At 37.3% G+C, this 22,404-nt stretch overlaps 1 protein-coding gene across 1 annotated transcript in view; it reads left to right on the top strand.

Moving 5' to 3' along the window:
- The window catches only part of DTL (denticleless E3 ubiquitin protein ligase homolog), a 50,243-nt gene that overhangs the window by 13,150 nt on the left and 14,689 nt on the right, over positions 1-22,404 (top strand). The window contains exons 6-12 of the mRNA XM_055583024.1: positions 5,462-5,527; positions 6,867-6,979; positions 8,233-8,306; positions 9,978-10,081; positions 10,385-10,489; positions 14,996-15,108; positions 20,902-20,991. Of these exons, the coding sequence (XP_055438999.1) occupies positions 5,462-5,527; positions 6,867-6,979; positions 8,233-8,306; positions 9,978-10,081; positions 10,385-10,489; positions 14,996-15,108; positions 20,902-20,991 (665 nt within the window). The remainder of the gene's footprint in view (positions 1-5,461; positions 5,528-6,866; positions 6,980-8,232; positions 8,307-9,977; positions 10,082-10,384; positions 10,490-14,995; positions 15,109-20,901; positions 20,992-22,404) is intronic.

The raw sequence follows: 22,404 nt of genomic DNA, 5'->3' as shown, positions 1-22,404 counted from the left end.
GCAGCAGCAGCAGATTGGTCATAACTTTCCTTCCAAGGAGTGAGCGTCTTTTAATTTCATGGCTGCAGTCACCATCTGCAGTGATTTTGGAGCCCCCAAAAATAAAGTCTTCCACTGTTTCCCCATCTATTTGCCATGAAGTGATGGAACCAGATGCCGTGATCTTAGTTACAAACAGAGAAGGAAAACACCATTATCATTCAGTCCCTTTGCTTAATTTTGAAAACTCTGTGCATTGAATCTATGCTAGTGAGGTCTCGTAGAGAAAGCACAAACCTTATCTTGGCTCCCAGTAGTCCACAGTTGCCCCAGTATGAATTAGTCTGGTGGGACACTGCCCCCAGGGCCATCTAGTTTGATTGCTAAAACACAGATTTTAACCCCTTCTCCTTCAGCCAAGTGTTCTTGTGCAGGGCATACTTTTACTACCATACATAGAAGACCTCATGTTTTATTGTGATTTCTGCCTCTAAATTCTTAGGCAAAGTCATTTTTATCTCCCTGAATGTTCATTTAGTGAGATAAATATCCTCTTTAACTTACAAAACCATTTTTGTTGTTGTTCAGTCGCTCAGTCATGTCTGACTCTTTGCGACCCCATGGACTGCAGCATGCCAAGCTTCTATCTTCTGGAGTTTGCTCAAACTCATGTGCATTGAGTCAGTGATTCCATCCAACCATCTCATCCCCTGTTGCCCCCTTCTCTTGCCCTCAGTCTTTCCCAACATCAGGGTTTTTTCCAATGAGTTGGCTCTTCACATCAGGTGGCCAAAGTATTACTTTCAGCATCGGTCCTTCCACTGAATATTCAATGTTGATTTCCTTTAGGATTGAATGGTTTGATCTCCTTATGAGCATAAAAATGAGGTGTGATATGCATGCACAAAACAACAGCAACAAATGAAAAAAGCAAAACTGAGGAGCATATAAATGCTTGGTGGATTTTCTTGGTTTTTGAGCGGTTGTAGTCAACGTGATAGAAAAGATCATGATAAGTTCTTTCAGCCCTACATGAGCAGGATACAAATAACCCTGTTAGGACATAGTTATATTAATACTAGTGTAATTTGCCTTTCCTAAATATCTACCACCTTAAAACCCAGAAAATATTTTCATTTCTAATTGTCAGTTACTCCCAGATGTGTTTTTCTGTGGTCCAAGGGGTGCTGGAACTACTAGTGGGTAATTAAAAGTAATTACAAATATATTTCTATTACCCCTCGTACATTATCTTTGAATTTGTACCTTCTTTCTCATTCTTCATTCTCCAATTTAAGACCAGTCTTTCTTCTATGGTACTGGGGTCTCAACCCTGACTCATTGGTCACCTGGAAAGGTTTTTGGTTTGTTTTTTTATTGAAGTTTACAATGTTGTGTTAATTTCTGCTGTATAACAATGTGACTCAGTTACACACATTAGGGAGCTTTTTTAAAATACCAATTAAGTGTGACTCTCTTGGAGGTGGGCCAGGCATCTGTTTTGTTAAAATTCCTCAAGGGATTCCAGCATGCTGCTCATGATGAGAAGCGTTCTTGATCCTCCCCCAAGACCTTATGCCATCACTTATGTCTCCACAGTTTTCCTTTTCTTGGCTCTTCCTAGGAAAAATGCAAGCATATCTGTGGCCTGTCCCTAAAAGAACATCTTATCACCCTGTCTTATCACCCTTTCTTATTTCCTTGTCTCTTCTAAGTTTCTTAAGAGTAATCAAAATCGGGTTAAATGTCCTCATCTCAATTTAGTTCAGTTTGGTTCTGTTTTCCATTCCCAGCTCTCTTCCTGAAATCAGCCTGCTTTCTACTTGGTCAACATTTGGTACATTTGGCCTTTTATTTTAAACCTCATGAGAATTTTTTTCTTCCTTGGAACCTGTGATATCACTGCCTCTGGTTCTCAGTATTTCTGTGTATCCCCTAAGTACTTTTGTGAACTCTTGCTTCTTCATCTAACTTGAAGTGTTGAACGGCATGGCCCAAAATTTGGTATTTGCCCATGTTTTCCTTTCAGTCTGTACCTTCTCCCTGGACAGTCTCATCTATTCCAAATTTGTTTTTTGCTCTACTTAAATTGAACCAGATTATATTTCCAACTTTCACTTTTCTGCTAGGACTTCAAGTTCAGCATATCTGAAACTGAACTCATGATTTACCCCAATCTGGGAAGTTTTCTGCCATTATTTTTTGAAATATTTTTCTGCCCTGTTTTTTCTCCTAGAACTCCACAATTACTCATGTACTAGACTTTTTGAAATTGTCCCATTAATCCTTGAAGCTTTATTCATCTTTTTCCATTTTCTTAAATGAGATATAATTAACACACCATAAAATTCACCCATTTAATGTGTATGTTTCAGTGATTTTTAATTTTTTTTTATAGAGGTCAGTCATCACCACAGTCCAAGTTTAGAACAAGTTCAGCAGCCCAAAAAGAAAACAGAGCCATTAACAGTACTTTCTGTCTTCCCCAGCCTTACACAGCCTTCTTTCTTTCTGTCTCTCTTTCTGTCTCTATAGATTTGCCTATTATGCCTTCATGTAAATGGAACCGTACAATACGTTGTTGGCTTCTTTTACTTAGCATAATGTTCAGTCTTAGTTTTCACTCTTCCTCAGATGGAATGATTTCTGTTGATTTGTCTTCAAGTTCATAGACTTTTTCCTCTGTTCCCTCCATTCTGCTCTTAGGCCCATCCAGTGAATTTTATCATTTCAGAAGTTGTGGGTGGTGGTTCTAAAATCGGTATTTGTTTTTGGTAAGTTCTGTTTGTTTCTCTGATGAAATTTCTCATCTTTCTCATTGATTGTCTATTTATTTCACTTGACATAGTTATATCTATTTTACAACAGGACCTGATAAATCAGTATCTGGGTCGTTTTGAGGTTGACCTCTGTTGATTTCTTTTCTCTTGAGAATGACTCATTTTCCTGGCTCTTTATATGGTAAATAATTTAAGATTGTACCCTGTGCGTTGGGAATGGTATGTTGGACTCTGGATTCTGTTATGTTGTTCAGAAAAGAGTTGGTGCACAATTGTACTCATCTCACACGCTAGTAAAGTGATGCTTAAAATTCTACAAGCCAGGCTTCAGCTATATGTGAACCATGAACTTCCAGATGTTCAAGCTGGTTTTAGAAAGAGAAGAGGAACCAGGGATCAAATTGCCAGCATCCGCTGGATCATCGAAAAAGCAAGAGAGTTCCAGAAAAACATCTATTTCTGCTTTATTGTCTATGCCAAAGCCTTTGACTGTGTGGATCACAATAAACTGAAAATTCTGAAAGAGATGGGAATACCAGACCACCTGACCCACCTCTTGAGAAACTTATATGCAGGTCAGGAAGCAACAGTTAGAACTGGACATGGAACAACAGACTGGTTCCAAATAGGAAAAGGAGTCCGTCAAGGCTGTATTTTGTCACCCTACTTATTTAACTTCTAGGCAGAGTACATCATGAGAAATGCTGGGCTGGAAGAAGCACAAGCTGGAATCAAGATTGCCAGGAGAAGCATCAATAACCTCAGATATGCAGATGACACCACCCTTATGGCAGAAAGTGAAGAGGAACTAAAGAGCTTCTTGATGAAAGTGAAAGAGGAGAGTGAAAAAGTTGGCTTAAAACTCAGCATTCAGAAAACTAAGATCATGGCATCCGGTCACATCACTTCATGGCAAATGGATGGGGAAACAGTGGCTGACTTTATTTTTGGGGGCTCCAAAATTACTACAGATGGTGACTGTAGCCATGAAATTAAGATGCTTACTCCTTGGAAAGAAAGTTATGACCAACCTAGACAGCATATTAAAAAGCAGAGACATTACTTGGTTAACAAAGGTCCAGCAAGTCAAGGCTGTGGTTTTTCCAGTGGTCATGTATGGATGTGAGAGTTGGACTTATAAAGAAAGCTGAGCGCAGAAGAATTGATGCTTTTGAACTGTGGTGTTGGAGAAGACTCTTGAGAGTCCCTTGGACTGCAAGGAAATCCAACCAATCCATCCTAAAGGAGATCAGTCCTGGGTGTTCGTTGGAAGGACTGATGTTGAAGCTGAAACTCCAATATTTTGGCCACCTGATGCAAAGAGCTGACTCATTTGAAAAGACCCTGATGCCGAGAAAGATTGAGGGCAGGAGGAGAAGGGGGCGACAGAGGATGAGATGGTTGGATGGCATCACCGACTCAATGGACATGGGTTTGGGTGGACTCCGGGAGTTGATGATGGACAGGGAGGCCTGGCGTGCTGCGGTTCATGGGGTTGCAGAGTCAGACACAACTGAGCGACTGGATTGATTGATTTCAAACTGCATGGTCAAACCTCTAGGAAAGCAGTTAGTTCAGAAGATCAGATCTCAGTTTAGTTCTTACTGCTCATACATACACGGTTCAGGAGTCAGCCAGAGACTTGCACTAAGTATAAACACAGTATTAGGGTTTCCCACTCTCTCCCCTCTCCAGGGTTCCCTGCTTCTTACACCTCGCGTTGCCCCACTCTCCTTTTCCTAATTCCTCTAGCTCAAAAGGTGGTCTTTGTATTGGCACTTTAGCTTCCTGGTCCTGATGGTACAACACTGGCTGCCCTCAAGGTAAAACCACAAAAAACCAGTAACTTAGCCTAGGCCAGTCACTTGCTTCAGCAGTTGACTTCCTTCAAAAGTTGTGTTTTTGTTCAGTGTCTGTAGGGCCCTCAAGTAGTTTTTGTATTTTGACCTGAGCGCTTACCAAATTAATCTGTCTACATTGGCTGCAAATTAATGCATGTGGATTAACTTGGTAAGTGCTCACTCATACAGGAAGCATAATTTTTTTGGTTTAATTTTTAAAGAGGAAAGCATGTGACAGATAAATTGGAGTTCCTCCTGTGTTTCTTCCTCCAATGTCACTGCCCTTCTTCCATCTCCAGAGGCAACTCCTTTCACAAATTTTATATTGATCTAGTTTATAATTTTATACCGAGAATATAGCTTGGAAATTCAGAGTATGGGCTGCAGGTACATACTGCCAAAAATAATCTTTGCAAGTTACTTATCCTCCCTATGCTTTAATTTGCTCATCTATAAAATGGGGATAATAATTCTCACTGAGGTGTTCCCTAAAAAAAGTCATCTATAAAAAAGGATAGTGTCTAGAACTTAGTAAGGACTCAGTATATTTTGGTTATTGCTTATTTATTATTATTCTTACTACAACTTTATAATATAGTATTTCATGTGGCTTTAGGAAAACTTAGAGGTTTATTCTATCAAGTTTTTGCTCAATGTAAGCATTTTGAGTTCTAATACTTTCCCTTCACAGCTTTGTTTTCTTATTTGTGTTGAGCTGTATATTTTATCATTTTAGTCTCCAGTGCCAATTACAGTACCTAGCATATAATAGATACCCTTGGAACTTTATTAATAAATTGAAATATATGTATCATTAACTGGTTTTGTTAACTTCTTGATAAACTATTTATATGTCTACAGCTGTCTTCTGTACAGGGGGTAGAGATGGCAACATTATGGTCTGGGATACCAGGTGCAACAAAAAAGGTAATCTAGTTCCATTTTAATTTTGACATATGTGGTATTGCTCCATAATAATTTTGAAAGAATTGATGATTTTACATGTTTACCACCAGGGGGCACAGGTTCATAATCCCTAATTCTTCTCTGGTTCTCAGGTTCTTAGTGATTTCTTCAAGTATTATCCTCCATATTTACCTTATGAACTATAATGCCATTTATCTAAATTATTAATGGGATTGCAATTATTAGTACATGATCTTTCATTTTAATTTTAAAAATTTGAGGACTTGAAAGAATTGGATTAAATTAAATTTAATTATACTCACATTGCCCCCTAATGCCATTAAGCAGAAAGCAATGATCATCTCAGAGAAAGAAACGGCAACCTACTCCAGTATTTTGTCTGGGAAAGCCCATGGACAGAGATGCCTGATGGGCTAGAGTACATGGAGTCGCAAAAAGAGTCAGATATGACTTAGCAACTGAACAACAACAAATGATCGTCTCCCTGCTTACATCATTAAAAAAAAAATTATTTGTAATAGACTATTTTTTAGAGCAGCTTTAGATACACAGCAAAACTGAGCAGAATGTACAGAGTTCTCTGTATGGCTATACCCGCTGTCCTCACAGTCTCTCCCCCCGTCAACATCCTGCCCCAGAGCTGGACATTTGTTACAGCTGGTGAGCCCACTGATACACCATTATCACCCAGTGTCCATCTTATTTATCTAACATTATGGTTCACTGTTGGCATTACACATGCTCTTGGTTTTGACAGATGTATAACTGGCATGTGTGTGCCATTACAGTATCATATGGAGTAGTTTCTCTGCCGTAAAAATCCTCTGTGCTCCACCTAGTCATTGTACCCTCTCTCCTAAACTCTGCCTATCACTGATCTTTTACACTATCTCCATGGTGTTGCCTTTATCAGAATGGCATATGATTGGAACCCTAGAGTATATATAGTCTTTCAGATTGCCTTTTCTCACCTAGTAATACATCTTTAAGGTCTGTTCATGACTTGGTAGCTCATTTTCTTTTTTTTTAGTATGGAATGATATATCATTGTCTACTTATACCACACTTTTATTCATACATTCGCCTACTGAAGGATATCTTGGTTGCTTCCAGATTTGGGCAATTAAGAATAAAGCTGCTATAAATATCCATGTGCTTATTTCCTTTTTATATATTATAATCTCACACAAGAGATTATAGTACAGTGACCCTGCTGGCTTCTAATTTTACTAATTTAAAACAATATAATTTTGAGATCTTATATATAAATGTTACATTCAGCATGGGAATAAATTTCTGAAACCTAAACCAATTATGTTCTGAAAAAAATATTTTTCAGATGGATTTTACAGGCAAGTGAACCAAATCAGTGGAGCTCATAATACCTTAGACAAGCAAACCCCTTCAAAACCTAAGAAGAAACAGAATTCCAAAGGGCTTGCTCCTTCTGTGGTAAGGTTTTATAGCTGTGTACATGTGTGCAGATCTTGACAGCATCATAGAGTCTCATTTGGGGAATTTGTTGGGCATAAAATGAGAGTGATTCAGTTAGTGAATGAGAGTCTTTATTTCCTCTTGATATCAGTGGTTTATTGTTTAATACTCATTCAGTACCTACAGTCCTGATTCTCAAACTCTAGGGTGCAGCGGAGTCACTTGGGAAATACGTTAAAAATTCAGTTTCCTGAAACTCATCGCTAGAGACCTCCATGCATGCACATCATCTAAACTCATTAGGAAAGGGAGATGTGTGGTTTAAAAAGCATATTAAGTGCCATGGTGCCATATTCTGTAGGGCAAAGGAATCCCTGTTGTTGTTTTCATAAAACAAACTACAGAACAGATGTGAGGTTTTTTATGTGTTTTTTTTTTTTTAAACATACTTGGCAAAAGATTTCAAAATATTTTGAAAAACATTGGGAAAAATATAAGCACCTCTTTAGCATTTTACAGTCAAAGTTCAAACAGTGCCCATAATATAGCTTTTTTCCTTAAAAAAAAAAAAAAAAAGAAAGAAATTATCAGTGTTTCTTAATTTATTTTTCTAGTATTCCTGTTCTGTAGGGTCTAAGTTAATATTTTGGGGATGTGTGGTTGCTAAAACATTAGGACTTAAATTACATTGGCATGAATGGAAACTGACAGGGTTAGTATGTAGTCTTTGGAGGCCAGATGAAGTTAAAAATGAGTAACTTTTCAGACATTTCATCAGATTCTGGGGCCAAGAAAACTTAACATCAATTAGGAGGTAAAATTCCACTAGCTCCTTTAGATTTTTCAGAGCATGTAACCATCTTTTATCTGTAATTCTTAAGACACTCCTATATGATAATCTGGAAAGATATCAACATTTTACAGATGAAACATGCACAAGTTAAATGAGTTTCCTAAGGATACACAGTAGGAATGATTTTAAGTATAGCCAGTAGACTTAGGTACTAAAATACTGTGTTAATCACCAGTTTTTTTCTTGAATGCAAGTCAAAATGTTCATAGTATGATATAAATTGATGTTTAGGTCATTTTCTTGCTAAAATTACTTCTTTGTCTACAGTATATGTTTGACTGCTATTGCAGGGGAAAGATTTAGTCTAGTTCAATTTAGGGGATAAAGGCATCATTTTTAGCGCCTTGGTCTCTTAATAGTGAAGATTGTTATACCCCAAATAGGATTTCCTTCTTCTTTTTCTTCCTTGTGCTATTAGGATTTCCAGCAGAGTGTTACTGTGGTCCTCTTTCAAGATGAGAACACATTGGTCTCAGCAGGAGCCGTGGATGGGTAAGAAGAGTCTTTATTGGTTCTTTTGATGAGCTATCTTTCATGAACTGTGATAGAGAAGTCACCTAGTCCCAATGTAATTTAATGTGTGTGCTTTTAAATTTCAACGTAGTACCCAGCTGAGAAGAACTCTAGATCACACTGAAAAATATCTAGTTATTAGAACTCTTGCTCAAATAATTAAAGGAGACAATTGTCACAGTTAGCACGTTGTCTAGCACTTAGGAGCAGCGTTGGCGCCTGCTGCTGCTGCAGTTACAGAGAAGCTTGATGGTAACTTGCTCGTGTGAGCCGCATAATTTAGTCAGTGGTTTCCCATTATACTTAAAAGATATGTTTATATTTTACTGTAGTCTGTTGTGTGTAAGATAGCATTGTGTCTAAAAATGTCAATGTACAGATCTTAATTTAAAAATATTTTATTGCTGGGAAATGCCAAAACAATTACAATGGTAACATCACAGATCACTATAGCAAAAATAATAATGATGAAAAATGGAAGCATTAGGAGAACTACTGAAATGTGACATAGAGACATGAAATGAGAAGATGCTGTTGGAAAAATGGCACCTCTAGACTTACCACAACCTTCAATTTGTGAAAAAATGGAATATCTGCAAAGCACAGTGAAACGAGATATGCCTATATTTTGGGTTTTATCTTCTCTAGTTCAGTAGTATCCTAAAAGACAGAACCTGATTCTGGGCATGTAACTGGCATTTCAGGGAGTACTCTAACTAGATTGATGTTAAGGCCTAAGGACTTACACATACTTTCCATCCATGATTGGTCTGAATTTTGGGCTTCCATATAAGTTTGTGATACTTCTTGATTTTTTACTTTGTTGAAATTTAAGTTCATTGAGTACAGGGGCTCCTTCTTTTTAAAATATTCTTTGCCCTCTTTTTGCCCATTATATCTCCCAAGATATCCCTCCCTTCAAAAATTTTAATTTAAAAATATAATGGCTTAATAAACTAAGGTTTCTGTTGTGTCCTCTAAACACTAAAACTCTTCTGTGGACCAAATTCTCAGGCACAAATGAAGGATTATCTAAAGATTATTAGTTATATTTGTAAATGGCTTTCTTTGTGAAAGCTTTCTTTCCAAGGAATACTGCCCTTTTATAACCAAGCTTGTGTTTTCAAGTTGTCTACAAAGTAGATCTCGAAAATTAGGAAAATTATCCCAATAGATGAAATGTAAAAATACTCTATTTCACAGGAAAGTTTGTTTAGACTAGATTTCTTAAAGAGTTAATGTATAGAGATACAACCATAAGGACACAGTTTAGTACTTAATGATGTCAAAGGTTACATGTGGAATGTTAAAGGCTTAGGAAGTGTGTGTTGTTTTTTTTTCTGAAAACAATGAAACAATTGACTATCAGCACTCAACCTTCATCTTCCTTTTCCGCTCTCTTCAAGTAAACTCAGGGAAACCCATCTGTGGGTCAGAACACATCTGTTTCCGTTCTGCTAGAATTGTTAGCCTGACATTGGAGACGAGGGTATGAGATAGTTCAGTCTGTTTCCCAATGAAATATCCTCACCGTAGCTGGTTGATGTGCCAGAGGAATTAGATTAAAAGTCATTTCACATTCAAACGTAGTTGAAACTGATTGGTGTTGGAAAAGGACTACAAAATAACTTTTTTCACCTTGATTTTTAGCATAATCAAAATATGGGATTTACGTAAGAATTATACTGCTTATCGACAGGAACCCATAGCATCCAAGTATTTCCTGTACCCAGGTAGCAGCACTCGAAAACTAGGTAAGCCTGATTCATTCTGTAGGACTCTTTTGTAGGGCTTTTTTGGATATATAAGTTTTGTCAAAATTTTAAAATAAATATCAAACTAGTTTTCAGCAACTGTTATTCTCAGCTGACTTGAGAAACTAGTATATGAAAGTATCTTTTTGAAGTTACAAAAACTTAGAAGAATAATTTTGGTTTGTAGAAATCTGGGGGAATCAGAATTCTGATGATACTTCTTATGAAATGATCTAAAAAGATCATTTTCACCTCTGATCTACTCTGTCATCAGCCCTTGCTAACTCAAATTCCTTTTTCCAGGATACTCAAGTCTGATTTTGGATTCTACTGGCTCCACTTTATTTGCTAACTGCACAGATGACAACATCTACATGTTCAATATGACTGGATTAAAGACTTCTCCAGGTAGGGTCTTAGTCATTCAGATTCTTTCCTAAAAATAATACGGGTTTTTTTCATTAATGATAATTTAATGTTGTTTGTGTTTTTTGTACTGAATTTATGAAGACATAAAGGGGCTTTGGGGTCTTTGATTAGCTCCACTGATGTTTTAATTCATAGGTGTACTTACCTTGTGATGATTTCACAAGTAAACAGAATCCTGCTCCATGTGGTGGCTTAATTTTAATAGTAAGTCTTTCCCGAAATTATGCCCCTTCCACTCCAGTACTCTTGCCTGGAAAATCCCATGGACGGAGGAGCCTGGTAGCCTGCAGTCCATAAGGTCGCTAAGAGTTGGACACAACTGAGCAACTTCACTTTGACTTTTCACTTTCATTCATTGGAGAAGGAAATGGCAACCCACTCCAGTACTCCTGCCTGGAAAATCCCATGGACGGAGGAGCCTGGAAGGCTGCAGTCCATGGGGTCGCTGAGGGTCGGACATGACTGAGCGACTTGACTTTGACTTTTCACTTTCATTCATTGGAGAAGGAAATGGCAACCCACTCCAGTATTCTTGGCTAGAAAACCCCAGGGATGGGGGAGCCTGGTGGGCTGCCGTCTATGGGGTCGCACAGAGTCGGCATGACTGAAGCGACTTAGCAGCAGCAGCAGCAGCAGCAGATATACTTAAGATTATTTCAATATTTGTGGGATAGAGAAGGCGGTTCTGTTCGCTTTTGTCCTGTGTGTGGGTTATTTGTTAAAGTTAGGGGGCTTAGTTTTAAGCCCTCAAAATAGTTCCTACCTACCTCAGCCTTCTCGTTAATGTTGGACAGAGGCTGTTTTATCTCTGCATGTTTTTCCTAATCTCATTTTTTTTCTCTTTAAGAAAATTATAAGTGGAATATATAAAGCTAATAAATGACATTTTAAAAAATTAGTTTCTCAAGCATACTCTCAAGAGTTAGAGTTACATCATCTTGAGGACATTATCAGTTGTTTAAGCAAGCTACATACTTGTAACCTACCTACTTATTTCTCATATATAACTGTCAGAAAAAGACTTTGAATTCTATAACCAATCCCTAGAGCTACCCAGCTCCCACTAAAGTAAGATGCATTGATAAAAAAGAAATCTTGAAATAGTGCAGAATTTAGCTGGGCATTTACAGAAGTTTCCTAAGACTGACCCCAAGCCATTATTAGGACTTCAATACCTATGACAGTATCATACGTGGCATTTTTAATGCCCTGCGTTAGGTCTGATGTTGTCTAAACAAGAGTAAGAATGTAAACAACAAAAGGAAAGAGGTTTTATAACTTTGCTTGCTGTCTCCTTGATTGAAATTAGAACTTGAACAACTCCTGGTTTATTTAACCATATAAAACAAACTTCAAAATTTTTCCCTAGAAGATGAAAGCCTAATTATATTATCAGATGTCCAAGATCATTTTGTTATGTGTGACACCAAAAGGGGCCTTAAATTTAGTTGTTCTTCTGCCATCAAACAAATATGCCCAAGGCCACTTAACTAATTTAGTAACCTTTCCTCTGTACTCCTGAAATTGTTTGATTGGCTCTCATATATAGATAGGTAGTTAGGTAGGCAGATAGGTATGTTCCTTAGAAATTGACAGATGTGTGTGTGAGAGAGAAAGAGAGATCTAGTAATTGCTTGTCTTTTTCAAAATTTGAGGTCCTGAAGTCAGTACTTGATCTTCTATACCTTTAGTTCACAGCACTTTATTATACTAAGTGATGTTTATAAGGACAACTCTGAAGCATCTTCAGTTCCGTTCAGATCAGTTGCTCAGTCGTTTCCGACTCTTTGCAACCCCATGAATCGCAGCACATCAGGCCTCTGTGTCCATCACCAACTCCCAGAGTTCACTCAAACTCATGTCCATTGAGTCCGTGATGCCATCCAGCCATCTTATCCTGTGTCATCCCCTTCACCTCCTGCCAACAATCCCTCCGAGCATCAGGGTCTTTTCCAATGAGTCAGCTCTTTGCATCAGGTGGCCAAAGTATTGGAGTTTCAGCTTTAGCATCAGTCCTTCCAGTGAACACCCAGGACTGATCTCCTTTAGGATGGACTGGTTGGATCTCCTTGCAGTCCAAGGGACTCTCAAGAATCTTCTCCAACACCACACTTTAAAAGCATCAATTCTTTGGTGCTCAGCTTTTTTCATAGTCCAACTCTCACATCCATACATGACCACTGGAAAAACCATAGCCTTGACCACACAGACCTTTGTTGGCAAAGTAACGTCTCTGCTTTTGAATATGCTATCTAGGTTGGTCATAACTTTCCTTCCAAGGAGAAATCATCTATTAATTTATGGCTGCAATCACCATCTGCAGTGATTTTGAAGCCCAAAAAAATAGTCAGCCACTGTTTCCACTGTTTCCCCATCTATTTCCCATGAAGTGGTGGGACCAGATGCCATGATCTTAGTTTTCTGAATGTTGAGCTTTAAGCCGACTTCTTCACTCTCCTCTTTCATTTTCATCAAGAGGCTTTTTAGTTCCTCTTCACTTTCTGCCATAAGGGTGGTGTCATCTGCATATCTGAGGTTATTGATATTTCTGCCGGCTATCTTGATTCCAGCTTGTGCTTCTTCCAGCCCAGCGTTTCTCATGATGTACTCTGCATAGAAGTTAAATAAGCAGGGTGACAATATACAGCCTTGATGTACTCCTTTTCCTATTTGGAACCAGTCTGTTGTTCCATGTCCACTTCTGTTGCTTCCTGACCTGCATACAAATTTCTCAAGAGGCAGGTCAGGTGGTCTGGTATTCCCATCTCTTTCAGAATTTTCCACAGTTTATTGTGATCCACACAAGTCAAAGGCTTTGGCATAGTCAATAAAGCAGAAATAGATGTTTTTCTGGAACTCTCTTACTTTTTCGATGATCCAGCAGATGTTGGCAATTGAAGCATCTTAATGAAGCATTTTAAGAGCCCAAATTGTCAACTATTAAACTAATTAAAGCCAATATAGGTTTAGAAGGATTTTTTTTTATAAACTTTATGTTGGCTTTCTTAGACCAGCAGAGGGCAATAAATACTTAAGAGTTTAGTGGAAAATTTGGTCTATAGTTTTCCATTCATAGCTAAGAGCTAAGAAAGATGAACAATTATAGTTTTGGAATTGTATTCAGAATAAAGGATCCTGTTTATTTTGTGAGGATTTATCTGTCATAGTAACTCTATAATACATGTATCTGAATTGATTCATGTCTTGCTTAACTTTAACAGTTGCAGTATTTGATGTGGCAGTGTATTTGACATGCAGGGTTTTTCTTGAAGAGCTTTAAATACAAAGTTTGTTTTTTAATCCAAGTTTTTATTCTAGCAAAAGGAAGAGGTTTTTGTGAGTAGTTATAGAAAGCTGTTAGTTGAGTTCAGTTCAGTCTTCAGTTGTGTCCGGCTCTTTGCAACTCCGTGAACCGCAGCACGCTGGGCCTCCCTGTCCATCACCAACTCCCGGAGCCCACCCAAACCCATGTCATTGAGTCACTGATGCCATCCAACCATCTCATCCTCTGTCATGCCCTTCTCCTCCTGCCCTCAATCTTTCCCAACCTCAGGGTCTTTTCAAATGAGTCAGCACTTCACCTCAGGTGCCCAAAATATTGGAGTTTCAGCTTCAACATCAGTCCTTCCAATAATAATTCTTTTTTCCCCCTCCGTTAGAAGATTGCAGTGAAGTATTTTTTCCTTCCTGAATGTATCCCTAAATTTTCCAATGACCGAGATGTTTTTTCTTTAATTTCCTAGTAGAGTTCTGATGCCTGAGGCCTCAGGTTTTGGTCTCCTTAGGATGGAATTAAGGAGATTCCTAGATTGGATAGTGAGAAGTCTAAACCTAACCTAGTTGGAGTATCTTACATATGAATATATAGTTTACCTCATTGGCCACTTCTACTCTTCAGCCTACTTAAAGTCAAGTTTAAAGGTTACCGCATCTCAGGTAGACTATCCATAAATCTTAACTCTCCTTTCACTGATTTTTACCTATTCATACAATAAATGTTTGAAGATTTCCTCTGTAAAGCATTATAAAGTCTGAAGTCTAGAGAAGAAAGAAAAAGATATTTGTGAAATACATCCTTAAGAGGTTTGAAGTTAATTTAAGAGGAAGAAAGACCAATGTTTAATGCAATGGAAAAAACCTAGCCTGGGGTGGAAAGAGAGGGTCTGACAAAGGCATTTTTACTAAAGGATTGGACACTGACTCTGTTCTTCCTTTGAGAATATTTTTTGTCACTTTCTTCTCAATAGCTAACTCCATACCAAGTATTTGGGCTTAGATCATGAGATTGGGTCTAATATAAAGCCTTTTCCTAGGATTTCCTTTCTTTTTCTGCCACTGTCCAGTTCTTTTTTAATTGCTGACTTACTTGACCATCTGCTTCATTAGTCAATACATTAATAAAACTTATTAGGGTATGTATACTGTCTGCATTTATTTGAACACTGGAAATAAAAAGAAGTAATTTGATTTTTTTCCTTCTGGCAGTGGCTGTCTTCAGTGGACATCAGAACTCTACCTTTTATGTTAAATCCAGTATTAGTCCAGATGACCAGTTTTTAGTCAGTGGCTCAAGTGATGAAGCTGCCTACATCTGGAAGGTAAGTTACCAAACTTTAGCCTTTCTATATCAGATGTTAAGTAAAAATTGCTTTTTGCCTCTTAATACAGCTGAAACTTCACCCTGACTGTGACAGAATATATCACACTTTCACTGTACGCTTCTCAGAAATCTAAATCCATATCCTCCAGCAGATTTACAGATTATGAGGAAGTTGAGGATTCAGAAGACTGAAAAGACTCTTAAATACTTTGTCCTGCTTCCTGGAAAAACATGCTGTACTGCCTTACTGCCCTGTGTTTTCAGACTCTCATAAAATTTGGTACAGTAACAGAGTACAGTATTTGAATCCTACACCCCGGTCACCCATAGAACCTTGCACAAAACACTCATTCAAAAATATTCATGTAATAATTGTATTTTTTTACTCTCCTCTAAGTGGGTAGTTGTTAGGTTATTAAAATAGATGTGGCTGCTTTGTCAGTTTTGTATTTCTTTAATAGCATTTTTTATTCATTTTACAGATTCCCCATTTCTGTTACACAAATTTATAATTTTTTGTTTTTTCATTTTAAATAGTGGTTCTAAAGCAGCTACTATAGGCTAAGAAATTTAAAGCTATTCATTTGAAGTCAAGAGGAGAAAATTGAAATACAAGTAGCATTTCCTAACCACTGGAAAATGGCTCTTGTGGAATAATTAATTATATAAATGTCTGAGTTCAAAGAAAAAGACCATTAAGGTGTTTTCCTAGGGCTAGAAATCATTATCTTCTGGATTGCCCTATAGTTTCATAAATGTCATAGACATTGGTGAAATAAATGATCAAAGTCTATTGATTTTAGATTTTAGAATCATAGTGACTGAAACTTCATAGACCTGTAGCTTCAATATTATTAAATCCCTTTTCAGGAGACAGTTGTGTCATCTTTAGTCCTGCCAACTTCTAGGAAGTCATACCTTTAATGCAGGACAAGGGTAGATCCTGTCAGATATGAGGAATAATTCTTCAGCTTAATTTCAACTAGTCCTGAGGGAGGAACTAAAAAATGATCAAATGTAACACTACCTTCTCAAAAGCTTTAGTAACAATAACCTTGATAATCACAGGGTGGAGATATTGTTCTATCCAAGATGCTTTTTTGTTGACCTTGCCTCTTTTTCTTCACACATACCTACTGTATTTTTAAATAAAAATTTTCTTATAAAATATATACTTGAGACCCTCATCTTATGATAAGAGTTTTACATAACTTCTTGTCTATAAAATTCTTCTTACTTGAGCTTTAAACTTTATGTGACTAGCACTGATGTTTCTGTTTCATAATCTGGTCTTATGCTGCATATTTATTATCTTTTGGTTTTTCCTTCCCTCACTATCTTACCTACATTCCTTTTTCTGCTTTGGTTCCCAACTTAGCTAGAGGATTTTATTCCTACCAAGGTCAGTATCTTTTAAATTTTTTTTCTTGAAAATAAAACTGCAGACATACCAAAAAGCATTAATAAAGGATTATGCAAAAAACAACTTAGGCACTGATCATATTTTAAAATCAGTTTTTTAATTATATAGTTACGTGTGTGTGTGTGTATGTATAGTTTATTGCCAATACTTTTGTTTGTTTTCTGGCTTTGTTTTCTTTTTTTTTTTTTTATTGCCAATTTCTAAAGTTCCTCTTAGCTCTGATACAAAAGATTGCTTGTTTTTTTTTGTTGTTGTTCCAGAAAATCTGGGTTGAGGGATGCTTCCTCTCCTTAAAGACAAGCAGAAAAGATACTTAGCTGTTCATTAGTAACACATTTTCAAACATCCAGTCAGTGGGTATCACACACATGGGTGACCCTTTCTGAATTCTAGGCTGGGTCACATGTCAGTGCTGAGTGATGTGGTTCAGACATGATGTTCTCCTGCCTGTCCACACATAACTCAGTGTGCAGGTTCTGATATTTGAGATCTTGGCAAACTTACTGCTCCTAAAATGAATTTGCCTGGTGAGGTGGCTCAATTTTCCTTTTCCATGGTAAGAAAAGAGGGGTGGGATGTAGTGTGTAATTTAAAAACAGTTACACACAAGCTGAGTAGTCAGGCCATTAGGTCAGAATTCTCTCAGGTATAAGGATTTTCCTATGCCAAAAAAGCCCATGGGCACAAGAAAATGGGGTGAAAGAATGAAGGTTTAGATCTCAGGGCAGAAGAGAATGAATAGCCTTCCCGTCCTAATTACTGCCCAGCAAAAAGGAGATGTGATTTAGTTAGGCTTTCTGACACTGAAGCCCAAGAGTAAAAAGATTTTAATATTATGTTTTTTTCTTGTTTAATTCCCTACCCCTTGTCCTGCCCTAACCCCTGCCCCCCCTTCCCTGGTTCATTTCTGATAGAGCCACTGAATAGTATTGAAGTGGTTATAAATAAACTGGTTTGGCACCGTCATTCTACCGCTGACTGGCGAAACACTGAGCCTGACACTTTAGGAAGTGTAAATGATCTCATGGCAGAAATGAAGATTAGGTTTGGTCTCTTAACGGGGCAGAGTAAGGAGGTTTTTTGAGGAAAGGTGCTGATCTTTTTTGCCTGTTCAAGTATACAAAGTGTTTTATGAGGTCTGTACTTTAGGACCAGTTGCTTCTAAAGGTACCTTCATTGTTCTGCGAGTTTTACGTTAGGAATTTCTCCTGCCTTGAGTTAAGCCTTTATTCTGTAACAACTAAAATTTGTAAGAGAAGACAATTTTTTTGTGTTTTGACCTTTCCCAGAATGCATAGATGTAAATGTCCCTTGGACTTAATAGTCCCCTCTTCCTATTTAAAAGTAGAGGGAGGTTTTCAAAAGTGAAATCATGTCATTATGATAACATTTTTATTATAATTATTACAATGAATATTATAATGAAGTGACAATAAATAAAAACATATTTGAATAAGAATCAAAGATTTAAGTCACCTGAATTTCATTAGAAGAAATTAATCTTCTTTGGAGTAGTCACCCAGTATACTTTACCATACTAGGATAGTCCTCAACTGTGAAAACACTTGTTACTAACGTTCATAAAGACTTGTTGGACATAAGCTCTCATTCCAGTCTACAGCATGCCCTTCCCTCAACTTTTTCTTTAAAATTGAGATAGAATTTGAATACTGTAAAATTCACCATTGTGGTCATTTTAAAGTGTGCAGTTCAGTGATTTTTTTTTTTTTTTTTTTTTTTTTTTGTATAATCACAGTATTGTGCAGCCATCCCATCTCATTCCCAGACATTTTTATCACTCCCAAAAGAAACCCCATAACCTTTAGGAGTCACTCCATTCCTCCCTTCCGGCAACGGGTAACCTGCATTCTGTCTCTGTAGATATGCCTATTCTGAACGTTTCCTATAAATGGAATTATATATAGACATGATCTTTTATATCTGGCTTTGCTTTCATAAAATTTATCCTTTTTGTTATATATATCAGTACTTCATTCCTCTTTATGGAGGAATATTCCATTGGATGTTTAGACCGTATTTGTCTATTTATCGGTTGATGAACATTTAAACTTTTCCACTTTTTGGCTTTTTTAAGAAATTATTCGTCTATTTATATATTTGGCTGTATCCGGTCTTGGTTGCAGCATGCGGGATCGTTTGTTGCATCTCACAGACTTCTCTCCAGTGAGTGTGGTGTGTGGACTTGGTTGTCCTTCAGCATGTGGGATATTAGTTTCCCCCCAAGGAGGAAACCGATGTCCCCTGCAGTGGAAGGTGGATTCTTAACCACTGGGCCACCAGAGAAGTCCCCACTTTTTTGGCTTTATGAACAGAGCTACTATGAACATTCATGTAAAAAGTTTTGTTTGAACATGTCTTTAATTCTCCTGGGAGTGTATACCCGAGTAGAATTGCTAGGTCATATGGTAACCAATTCTATGTTTTTAACTTTTTAGAAACCCTCCCCTCACTTTTAATGCTATGTAAGATACCTAGTTCATGGCAATCACTCAATAAATGCTGACTTTTATTGTTACTATTTTTATTCCTGCCTTATTATAAAATTATAAAAAATTTTCCAACAGGTCTATCTTTTGGGTTTTTTTTTTTTCCCTCTTAAATCCTATAGATAAATGCAGAAATGTACATACATTCTATTGGTGGACATTTTTTTTCTTGACATTTATTTTAATCTTCGATATAGACACTCGGGTTCTCCTCGGTGTATATGTAATGCCTAGGAGACTGAGGAAGGGACAGTACCATGAGATGATGAGCTAGAAGCAACAAGCAAGTAAATACATGGAGCAAAATAATACGTTGTTACCCGGGAGGGTCAGAAGGACATAGGATTTCCTCTTTTAATTTGCTGTTACCCATCCTCCTTGGGTCTTGGGTAAAGATAAACTTTATAGGCTGGGACCATTGAGAATTTCTGTGACTGTTGAGATCATTAGAGTCTATCTTGAAAGTCTTTTCTAAAATATGCCACCTTGTGAGAGAATAAGTTCTGTGGGATTGTAGGAGAAGGTAGCCAGTGAGATCCTTTTAGAGCTCAAAGAAAAGCCTCCTTTTCTGGTACACTTTAATTAATCCAGCAAGGCAAATAAGATTCTGCTCTTTGTCTTTGGCTTTTTGAATCATTACATATGTGCCATTTAACCAAGGAGAGGAATAGTAATAATTGATTTGGATACCTTATGAATCAGTATGTCGAATCTCTTAACTACAGTCTGAGGAGTCCATTAAGTTACTTAGTCATTGTTCCAAATATTCTTCCCAGAGTGCCGCCTCCTTCTTCATACGAATGAGCAATGATTAAGAGTCTCAGGTAAATGAGAAGAGAATAATTTCTCTTTTTCAAACACGTATGCTAATAATAGCTACGTGGGTCTGTCTCTTTGTGTTGTGCTGATTAATGCCCATGGCCTCTGACAGGGATTGACAGCTCTTGAATGAGACAGCTGTCAAACGCCTATCACTAATAGCATCCAGTGAGGAAGAAAATATCATTCTTAGTCACCTGTGTAGTACTGCACAATGTGACCCTTCTTTTGTACATTAAAATGTGACAATACTTAACTTGAAAATTCAGTTTCTTCAAGCAAATGAACTGAAAATAAAATTTCAGATAATTTTTTTTTTCCAAAAAAATACCAAAGTGCCATGTAGAATATAGCTTTTCCCCTTTCAAAATGAAGGAGTATAACTTTGGGCTTTCATAGAAGTCAGTGAGTTCTTTTGGAAGAAAGACTATCCCCTTGTCCCAAGAGATCTGCTAACATTTCTTAAGTACCTTCAGGATTTGGTTAAGTGCAGTGTTCCTGGAAGTAGCTGACTAGGGAAGATCTAAAATTTAGTCTAGGTTCCACTTGAAGTGTTATACCTAGCTGCTGAAACTCACCCTTTCAGTCTTGAATTTTAATCAAAATATGTATAACTACGACAAAGGATGAGATGGCTGGATGGCATCACTGACTCGATGGACATGAGTTTGAGTGAACTCTGGGAGTTGGTGATGGACAGGGAGGCCTGGCGTGCTGCGATTCATGGGGTTGCAAAGAGTCGGACATGACTGAGCGACTGAACTGAACTGAAGTAGTCCTGATTTGAAATAAGAGCTGTCCTGGTATCTTACCTCATACTGTTTACTTATTTTGGCTGTTTTCCTTCTATTTTCTCAGATTAATGACAGAAATACTTTCACTGCCCATTGGGCCTCTTGTTCTGACCTATAACTAGGCATGTCTAGGGATTTTTGGTAACAACTCTACAGCTGTCTAAGGTACAAGTATGGATAAATTTGAAGCCGCTGTCTGCAGACCTAACACTGCCCTGCTGACTTGTTTGTTTTTGATGGTGTAATAGGTCTCCATGCCCTGGCATCCTCCCACTGTGCTCCTGGGTCATTCTCAAGAGGTCACATCTGTGTGCTGGTGTCCATCAGACTTCACAAAGGTTTGTAAGCAAATCTCTGTAGCTGGTTTAAAAGATCACAGATTTGTAGATTTTCCCAATACAGACTTTTATGTTTAAATAAACATTTAAAGATCTAGAGGCCATTCAGGATCTATATCATCATTAATCACACATTCTGTTTTTTCCTACTAAGTGTATTTCTTGGTTCTTTAGAGTCATTCCTTTCCTAAACATAGAATTTAAGTTTTTAACGTTAGTAAAATTTCATCTTAAAATTAAGGTGAAAAGAAAATCTAAAGTGAAGAAAACTAGTGTTTCTGACTTTGTATGTATTTTTAATGTGTGTTAAAAGTAACATCTTGACTGTTCTTCACAGACCAGTTTGGGTTCTCACATGCCTGAAAATGCTTACTGTGAAGTCTTAAAATGTTTGGCTATCTGTGACTTAACTATGGAAGAAGTAACTCTAAACTGTTATAGACACTTTGAAAAGAAGAAAATATACTCACTTTAAAATAATTTTTTAATAGTGATACTTTAAACAAATTTTAAAAACCCAAAAGGCAGAAATCCCAGAAACAATAAATTCCACATATATATAGGGATTTCATGTAATAGTGTCCCCAATTCCACTCACTCTCCCAGCCCCCCACCTTTGGTCTCTGGGTTATTTTGGATTTACCGGAAATGTTCCTTCTGTGGAGACCTCCATTTTGTCTATTATGTTTTAAAGGTTTGTTGCCTATTGTGCCTATCTGTTTTTCTATCTTCTAGAATCTTCTCATGGTCTTATCTACTCAGGACATCCCTGCTGGCTTTCAAGTACTACTATGGATTTGCTTTTATTTCTATATCCCTGTATAGCCATTTCTGTGATGAGCTCATGATAGCTCAATCATTTTTTTTTTAAATCATTGCTTTAATCACCAATAATTACATCCCAGTGACATTTTCGCTCTAAGTTTCCATGTGATTTCCAGTGAAATAGCTGCTTTTAATGAGGAATTTTATATCTTCATAGAACTTGAAGATGAATTTTTTCAAATTACTCAGTTAATCATATCATTTTTCTCCATCCATTGTATATTGTCCTTATCTCTATGCACAGAAAAGACTCAAAGGAAGTAGTAGCAGGGCTGTTTTCCCATATTCATTTAACGACCACCTTTTCAAAAGGGTCTTTAAAATAATTTTGTCCCTACCCTACAATTAGGAATGTAAAATACCCACTTTAAAGAAAAAAGGTTTAGACTTTGAAACTGAAAAAACTTGGATTTAAATTCTAGCTCTGAGCTGGGAGAACGGGGTAGTTAGGCAGTTAGGGAAGGTCATGTGCACAGTGCTATATTCAAAATGGATAACCAGCAAGGACCTACTGTATAGCACATGGAACTCTGATCACTGTCATGTGGCAGCCTGGACGGGAAGGGAGTTTGGGGGAGAATGGATACA

The sequence above is a fragment of the Bubalus kerabau genome, chromosome 5 (assembly GCF_029407905.1).
Source record: "Bubalus kerabau isolate K-KA32 ecotype Philippines breed swamp buffalo chromosome 5, PCC_UOA_SB_1v2, whole genome shotgun sequence".
NCBI classification, from domain to species: Eukaryota; Metazoa; Chordata; class Mammalia; order Artiodactyla; family Bovidae; genus Bubalus; species Bubalus kerabau.
Note: the sequence above shows the minus strand (reverse complement) of the source record. Positions and strands in the feature narration are given on the sequence as shown.